General features: G+C 31.5%; 1 protein-coding gene across 1 annotated transcript; it reads left to right on the forward strand.

Annotated features, from left to right (window-relative positions):
- The first annotated feature begins 6,390 nt into the window (after positions 1–6,390).
- Positions 6,391–8,915, forward strand: LOC145812901 (cuscuta receptor 1-like). The gene is made up of 2 exons (XM_082908132.1): positions 6,391–7,080; positions 8,760–8,915. Exons 1-2 carry the CDS (start codon positions 6,391–6,393, stop codon positions 8,913–8,915), a joined length of 846 nt encoding a protein of 281 aa, XP_082764258.1.
- The last annotated feature ends 348 nt before the right edge of the window (positions 8,916–9,263 follow it).

Genomic DNA, 9,263 nt, shown 5'->3' on the forward strand with positions numbered 1-9,263 from the left:
CCGATTATAAATCGATCAAAATCTTCAAATCTTCATCAATAATCGATCAAAGTCTTGAAATCTTCATCAACTATTGATCAAAATCTTCAAACGAACAATAAAATTTAGATGAAGAGTCCAAAGACAGAGTCGAGAGAGAGAGAGAGAGAGAGAGAGAGAGAGAGAGAGATCATGCCTTTGGAGATCGGTCTTCAGAGGAAGAGAGCAAAATGGGTTTGGGAAATAAGAGTAAAAGGGGATAGGGCAAGTTTTATAAGATTTGGGGTTTTTTTTTTTTTTTTAAGTTAGGTAAGAATACGATTGAGCATTAAAATAAAATGACATTTTAATGTAAAAAGTGGTTTTTTTGCGACGGCTAAACAATCCGTCACAAAAAAATAGACGCAAAAAGTCATATTTCTAGTAGTGGTAACTTGTCTGATTAGGCAACCAAAAGGAAGTTTCAACATTTTAATACTAGGAAGTTTCAACATTTGTCTGATTAGGCATGCCATGGTTGCTCAATAGACAAACATAAATGATCGTTCATCTCCAAATTTTTCTATCCTCCGTCCCAAAACATTCAAGTCATTGGATCATTGAAAATCTCAAAATGTGATGATCTAAAGACATAATCTAATAAATGTGAAATGAGATGATTAATTAATTCTCAACATTTTAATCTAATAATTAATTCTCCATCCATAAATTAGTCATAAACTCATCCAAATGAGATGTGGGTAAGCAGTTGGGCAAATGCGTCTGTATGAGCTGAAATTTCTAAAAATAAAAGGGTTTAACAACCAGCTCTTATTTAACCTGGACGTCACTTAGTGTTCAACACTTGATATTTTGCTACATTTAAGCAATGCCTTCGTCTGAGCTCTAGCTCATCTGCAGGGTTGATATGGCAAAGTTTGAAATTTCCATTTTGTAAAACCCTCCATCTTATCACCACTCTCATTTTAACTTAGAAAGAAGGGGAAAAAATGTTTCACATAGTTTTTAAGAAAATAAAAAGTTTCAACCTTAGATAGTGCAAGAAATAGCAGCACTGCTAAGGAAAAACTACCACCCCCACCCTCCGAGTCCGAGTCCGAGTCATGCAGTTGCTGAAGAGGGTGCTCAAACTCACCATCAACAAGATTGTCTATATCTTTATTTCTAGAAAAATGTAATGCAACTACCACAGTTCAAAGTAGAGCTATTTAAGGACTAAAAAGGGAAAACCAAAATTTTTTAAAAAATATCATGAGTGAAACATGAGGTTCTAAAGAAAATGATAAAGAAATGAGGGAATATGAAAATTTTTGAGAATCTCAAAAAGCCGTTCCAACCAAAGTAACTATCACTTTTGTTTCATCTTCTTACAAGTGAAATAAAACATAATGCTCTAACTTTTTTCATTGAAAATAAATTAAGAAAGAACAGAAAAAATTGTATACTCCACACATTTATTGTGTGTGATAAATGATGATAAGAAAGAGAGTTATCTCTGCCAACATCACAGAGTTATGTCCATAACAGAGGTTACTTCATGAGCTATTTATATGGATGGTGATATGAAACTTACAACAATTTATGCAATGAACTTATTACTAATCAAAAAACATTATGAAAATTTTAACAATATGGATTTTGTGTGTCATTTTCCAACAGAGGCAAACAAAAACATAAATATCAATCGAAAACTATACTTCCTTGAGGAAAAAAATGTTTAAATTTTCAATTTGATATATTAGATTGGGACAATTTGTGTTTCAATCTCACACTGTGTCAAAGCACTAGACATAAATTTGACCTTGTTATTACTAACCAAGACCATCACTATCAATGATCTCATAAAAGCCTAATAAACCATTTTTTCTTTTATTGCCAATATGTATAGATATATATTATATGCATACATCATAGCACCATTGATATATCTTTCTCCATAATTTAAACCTTTGTCTTCATGAATTGTCAAATAACTGAAAATAAGTTTTTTAAGAGGCATTACAACAAACACCAATCATCCACACAACAGATACCCATTTAATCGTTACTTATAAATAAAATAAAAAGAAGAAGAAGAAGAAGAAGAAGAAGAAGAAGAAGAAGAAGAAGAAGAAGAAGAAGAAGAAGAAGAAGAAGAAGAAGAAGAAGCAGGAGCAGCAGCTAATTTCAACAAAGATGATTCATAAAATAATAAGATTAAAGAAATAATACCCAATTGCATAGTGAAGGCAAGAATAAAGCAACAACTACAATCAGAACAGAAAATTTAGTACCAATTATGTATGTACAAATTGCAAGGGTTAGGATCTTACCAAAATTATGGTGGGTGTGAAGACAAATTAAGTGGGTGTATTTAGAAGCACACAAAAATAACATACACCCATAATTAGTTGCAAATTTCAATTATAAATAATCAAAATTGCTATTAGTCATGATGCTCATAAGATGATGAAAGGATCTTGTAACAAACTTTTTGGAACACATTGACTGAATAAGAACTGTGATGCTGTGCTAAATAGAGATGTCAATAATCTTGAAGAGAGAATAAGAATTTTACCTCCATGTGGGAACCTAATCATTAGCTCTGTTCAGCTGCTTTCTACATCAGTTTATAAAGGTTGCATTAGAAAAAAGAGAATGACAAAGAAACTTCAAAAACAAAAGAAACACAATTGAGATATTGTAGAAATTATTAATTACATGAGAAAAATGGCAGTTGTAGAAATTATTTGATGTAAATACAATCTAGAGATATTCTATATTCTGTGTATAGTAGTCACCTTTCAGCATTGGTATTAGTTCACATTATACATCAATGTAATTTCTTTAACTCTTTATAATATATATATATATATATATATACGTGTTTTTAATTAAACTGAACAGTAGGAATAAAAATATTTACTATAAAAATTATGAGTGTATAAATAAAAATAGATTCTCCAGTTTGGCAAAAACAAGCAAAATGTACCCACTTGGATCTAAATTGATTCTTCAGGTGTTAAGAGCATTGGCTTTCCATCAACCGGTGACTGCAATAAGATAATTAAGCCTCAATCACTAGCAACATCAAAAACAGAGGTGAATTCCCATACTTGGTGAGTTTAAGAGTGAGAACTAATAAAACAAGAAGAAGAAAATAAAATAAAAAATAAAAACTCATAAAAGTTGTAACTAATACAATAATAGCTAAGTAATTGAGCACTGATGAGATTAATTTGAAGTGCATAATAGTATAAATGCTATTAAATTCGTTTTAAAAGTTAATGGAGTGCCAAATTTTATAATATAGGAAACAAGTTGGCCTTTGCAGTACAATTGAGAATATTTGGTTTTATTGGATTCACAATCTGCAAGATTTATGTGCCTTGATTTCAACAGAAGGAACATACTTTTAAATGGCAAATGAAGTGATTTTCTCCAGCATTTTCTTGCTGCGTAGTACTTGTTGTCTTCCACTGCCTTAATTTTCTTTCCAGGGTACAGTATTGAACCCTATGGTCTCTCCTAGTTGTGTGGTTGTCACTCGTTATAAATGTCTATGTCCCAAGTACTAAACAAAAGCAGTGTAATAAACTATTGATCGTGAGTAGAAAGGTTGCCCTTTTGAATTCATTTGAAGCTTTCGTATGAAATGGATTTGCTTCATTTAATGATATTTTTGTGGATCTATCTAAGAATTCTTGCTCTTCGATGGTGATTGAAGTAATATTCTTTCCATCTTTTAGCTACAAATCATGTGTTATATCCAAATCCTCTAAAATTTATTGAAAATTTAATATCCTCAAATTTGTATCTTTCAGATATAGCAATCAACGTTAAATTTTTTGTTCATTACATATCTCATCAACAACAGTATTTGGAGAATTCCATCTCATTCTGCTAATCTATTTTTAAGCATTTTTGATAATATGCACATATATGTCATCCTGTTATGAACGGCCTCCAATTGCACCCAAATAGTAACTTCAATTCTCAATATCTGAAGCAAGAACAGGCTCAAGTTCAAGAACACTGAAGCATCATGTCTATGAAAAATTGAAGTTTGGACTATCTATGCATTTAGATATGTAAACTTTGTTATATTCACGTACTAAAATAAAAATATGGTTTTTTAAGTGGGAATGGCACGCCTACGCATGAAGAATCCAGGAACTAACAATTTGTGGTTAACTGATATGTCATTAATTAAACCTCCTTAGGGATGAACTGTTTTGCAAATATGAAACGAGAAAAGCAAAAGAAGAGATGCTAAAATCATTTTACAAAGAAAATTATCCCTTAGTCATTAGAAGCAGAACACCGGGTTATGGAATCATTTCTTTTGAAAACGACATAAACAAAATGTTGGTGCTTGCATAAATATTTAATAAGTATGCAGTAATTCACATTCAGACTTCAATGTTTTGAATCCTTACAAGGATTCAAAGGAAATGCAGTGAGAAACCCCCAAAAGGCAGTCATATTCCACCAACAAAAAAGAATAACTTATAATATATGGCTTCATAACAATTTCAAATTGCTTGAGCCATGAATAACAATGTAGAATCTGAGGAGAAAAGTAGGCACAACATATAGAATTGAGATATTTATGGTTATCAAATATTACCTTTGACAACACCAATTTTCCATGAACTGATAAGCTAATTCAACAACGCATCCTTCTCTATCCCTTGAGAACCAGAAACAAGACCTTCATCTTGTTTGGTTAGCATGTTCTACAATGCATGGCCAAACTCATGGAAGACAGTCTCAACCTAATTATAGCAATCAATCAATGTGAAGATCATGAAACCAAAATGGAAAATTCTGCAGAACAGTTGCAGCTTATATGACTCCTCAGAAAATTGCAAACCTTCCAGTGATCAAATAAATAGATATAATCATATAGATATTAAAAAATAATAGTAATATCTATCTCAGTTATTAAACCCAATACTTAAAACATTCCCTAAAATCAGAAATAGTAACCAATACTTCCACATGAATTGGCATTTATACAACTTAAATTTATTCAAGTTCTGCTCCATTTTGAGAAGTACACACAGAAGTATAATCCATCAATTTTTTGTAGAACACTTGAATATGAACATTTGAATTAAAAATTTATATAAATAAATAAATAAAAAGGCATACCAGAGAAAGTGTGGATGAATCAGATTCCATTGAGGCAATTTTTCTCTGTTTTTCCAAAACAACCAAATTAATAAACTAGGTAGAAACAATCATCAACCGTTCTAAGTCAACACTGCCATTCTCGGTCAAACAGTTAACTAATGAACATTAAAGAACAAAAAATCTTCAGTAGAATTTGAAATCAACAAGAAGGAAAAAATTAAACCTAGATTTGAGGTAAGAGATGTGTATATTGATCCAATCTTTTGGTTTCTGAGGGGAAAAAAAGGAAAATATAAACAAAAAAAGAAATCTAAATCTTGAATTCATTGAGAGAAAAGTGAAAAAAAGAAAGAAAGTGAAAAACAGAGGTAGAGAATGAGAGGAGAGTGGTGTGTACCTCAAGGCTGAACCCGGAGCTGGACTGAATCAGCAAATCTGGTGCAGAGTTCTGATCATAGAAGATCGAGGGGTCGATTGAACAGAAATGGAGAGAAAAATTAGGGCAAAGATGAACTGTCCATCTTCGATTTCATTTCCGACGCATTAATGTGCCTCGCCGCCTGATCATTCTCATCAAAATCAGCCCGTTCCAGATCGTCGTTTTGACGAATCTGGTGGTAGTTCGTTGTAGACAAAGGTTCTGAAGCAGTTGTGGGGAGTGTAGGGTCTGGATTTGAACATACGACTTATGGAGGGATTGGAGAAGATCGAAGGTAGGGTTAGGGTTTTGAAACCGACGACGAGAGTGGAGAAGACGAAGGTAAGGTGAGGTGAATGGCGCGACTGAGCTTTGATCGAATTCAACTGAGGTGTGAAAGAGGCGCGTAGGAATTTTTTATATGTGTTTGAATTAGTAAAGTTATCCCCTACCAAACTGATGGTCGGCTAATGAATTTGGATACCAAAACGACGTCGTTTTGGTATCAGCGACCAAATTATATTAGTCGCTAAAATAGCATACACAGCTCCCTTTTTAATTTCATACTCCCGCCCATAGTTTTGGTGACAATTATTGGTCGGCAAAAATTACTTATTTGCGACCAAAAATTTTAGTCGGTAATAGTATCAATTTTTAGCTACGAAATTTACTTTTGGTCGGCAAATGTCATTTTTTTGCGACCAAAATTTTTTTGGTCGGCAAAAGTAGTCGGCAGATGTGTAAATTCTTGTAGTGTACTGATCTTGCTTTCACTCAAACACCTTTAAATTTTAACACTACTAGGCATTTCTTCTATATTTATGAAAATGTCCTATATCCACCACTAGAAAGGGACTTGGACATTGGTATCCCAGATGGGTCGTATGATAAAAGTAGACGGAGTTGAGTTTGTTACTAAAAGTAGGACTAACTCCTACTGGGCTGGCAGCATCCTTAATTTCATGTCTGGATTGGATTTGTCATGTAACCAACTAACAGGTGAAATACCTTTTGAACGGGGGAAGTTAAGTGGTGTTCGTGCACTCAACCTGTCTCACAATCTCTTGATTGGACCCATCCCGAAGACCTTCTCAAAGCTTACTCAAATAGAAAGTTTGGACCTTTCTTACAACAGTTTGAGTGGAAACATTCCAACAGATCTAATCAATCTAAATTTTTTGGCAGTGTTCACTGTGGCTCACAACAATTTATCAGGTAAAATATTAGACAGGAAAGCACAGTTTGGGACCTTTGAAGCGAGCAGTTATGAGGGAAATCCATTTCTTTGTGGACCGCCATTGGAGAACAATTGCACAGCCATTGTTGACTTGCCATACTCGCCATCCTCAAATGAAACTAAGGGGAAATGGTATGATATCGATCGAGTGGCTTTTTCTGCAAGTTTTGTTGGAACATACATTACTTTCTTGTTTGGATTTGCTGCTGTTCTTTACATCAATCCGTACTGGCGACAAAGGTGGTTCGATCTGATTGAAGAGGGTATGTGTTCAAGTTATTATTTTGTTTATAATACTCTTTACAAGCTTTTACGTTTTCAGCCTTCTGTATAATTAGCTACGCACGGTTTGTTTTCATGGACAAGGACAACAAATGTTTGTAATAGTTAACTTTCTATTTCTTATGAATAAAAAAACACCGATTAGTAGCCATTATTATCTACTTATTTTCAACTCTTTTTTTATTTTATTTTATTTTATTATTATTGGTTGTTGCTGATTTGAAACATTTCTATCAGCTTTTATAGATGAAAAAATATACTAACTCAAATATTTATATTGTCAATTCTGAAATGAAAAATTTACTATTATTTTTTTTGTTTTTAGTGAACTTTTTTCTTTTTTTAGTTAAATTTGTTTTTATTTTTTTAGCTGCATCTAATCCAAATACATCTATAATGTAATAATGTTTATGAATAATTTTGAAAAAAAAAAAGTTCACTAAAGACTAAAAAAAAACTTCAATTTTTTTGTTTTTTATTTTTTATTTTTTATTTTTTGCATCTTTAGTAAGTTTTTTACATCACATATGGAACTGGTGTGTTTGTAATGTAACAAATTATATTACTTTTTTGGATGGAAGTTAGTCTAGAAGTAAAGTAAAAAGGATTGCAAATATGAAGTGCCAAAGTATGAAGGATTACAAATACAAAAGGTCAAAGTGGGAAAAATCAAACTTAAAGGGCCAAAGTGAGAATAATTGCAAACATAGACGACCAAAGTGGAAATGATTATAAACATAAAGGGTCAAATTGAGAAAAATCAAACTTAAAAGGCCAAAAGTGGGAAATGGATGAAACTTTAGGAAAGCAAAGTGTAATTTACCCTTGATTTTATATTTATGAGTATTTGTAAAATATATAATGGGCTGATTTTTTAATTTTATAAAAATTATTTTACTAACTTTTTATTTCATTAGTATTTTATAATATCTAATGAAATAATCTCTAATTATTTCACATTTAAAATAATAGCATCAATATAATAGAGCCAATTTTATTAATACAAGATATACATACCACTTATTTTTTAAATTTTAAAAATCAAATGGTATGTATACTTTTCTTATGAGTAATGCTAGAGAACTTAAAATGTTATCTCTAAATTTATTCACAATGACATGACAGGAGTTAGGTCTTAATTAATTGATTTCTAAACAAATAACTAACCTGTAACATTCAACGTCATTGAATGTAAATTTAAAGGTCATGTTTTAAGGGTCTTAAACATTTTTCATTTTTTATTTACTAAATTATATCAATCAATAAAAGAGCATAAAACAGTGGTTTAACCGATTGTATATTGAGATCTAATAGTTCAAAACTAAAAAAAAAAAAAAACTATTTTTTAGATTTATTTAATTTTCTTGTGAAATACTTTTTTCACAACATTTATATAAGAAATTATATTAAATTACTAATGTACCAAAGCTAATTCAGTATTTTTATGCATATATGTTGGTCTTTCCCGGACAAAATTCCTAGTTCCACCCCTGATTTTAATGCACACTATTTGTGTGGTTTAAATATAAATTTTTTAACAAAAGTCAAATATTTGAACATAAACTTTTGAATAAAAATAAATTGTTCAAATATATATCCCGTTCACTATTTACGTCCACATAATTGTGTTTTGTTCATAAATTTATATCCAAACATTTAACTTTTATTCAAAATTTTATATTTAAATAATATACATTGAGATTTTTTTTATTTTTTTTTTGGTAGCATACTGAAGAAGTATCATCCTCTGCTCATGGACATCAGTCCTCTGCTCACTGCACTCAGGTTTCATCACCATCTGCTCATGGCCAGCTGTCTTTGTCTGTTAGACCTGCACCATCACAGATCTGTAACTCTAGTGGAATTAGTTGTGGTGGTTAGACTAGTTTGTTATGAGTTAGTTAATTTGTTTAGAGTTAGTTTCAGAGTAGATATTTTGTATGATTTAGATACAATATATAAACCAATGTACCCAACAGATTTGATATAATGAAAATATAATAAGTTTCCAAGAATCTCATCATGGTATCAGAGCTTTGAAGCTCTCATGAGCAAGATCCACAGGTCTCCAATGGCTGATTCTTCTCTGCCATCAAATCTTAGTTTGCTAATTTCAAATTTCAACTCTCTCATTACAGGGAAGCTCGAATCCAACAATTTCCTCATATGGAAATCTTAGATGACAAATATGCTTAGAGCGTCTGGCTTTCTTGATCATGTTAATGGATC

Source organism: Camellia sinensis, chromosome 15 (assembly GCF_055761805.1).
Source record: "Camellia sinensis isolate YWXY chromosome 15, ASM5576180v1, whole genome shotgun sequence".
Lineage (NCBI taxonomy): Eukaryota > Viridiplantae > Streptophyta > Magnoliopsida > Ericales > Theaceae > Camellia > Camellia sinensis.

Coding starts and splice junctions, on each gene's coding strand:
- LOC145812901 (XM_082908132.1), top strand. CDS start 6,391: ATGGGTCGTATGATAAAAGTAGACGGAGTTGAGTTTGTTACTAAAAGT. Junction 7,081..8,759: donor TTTTACGTTTTCAGCCTTCT/GTATAATTAGCT, acceptor TTTTTTTGGTAG/CATACTGAAGAAGTATCATC.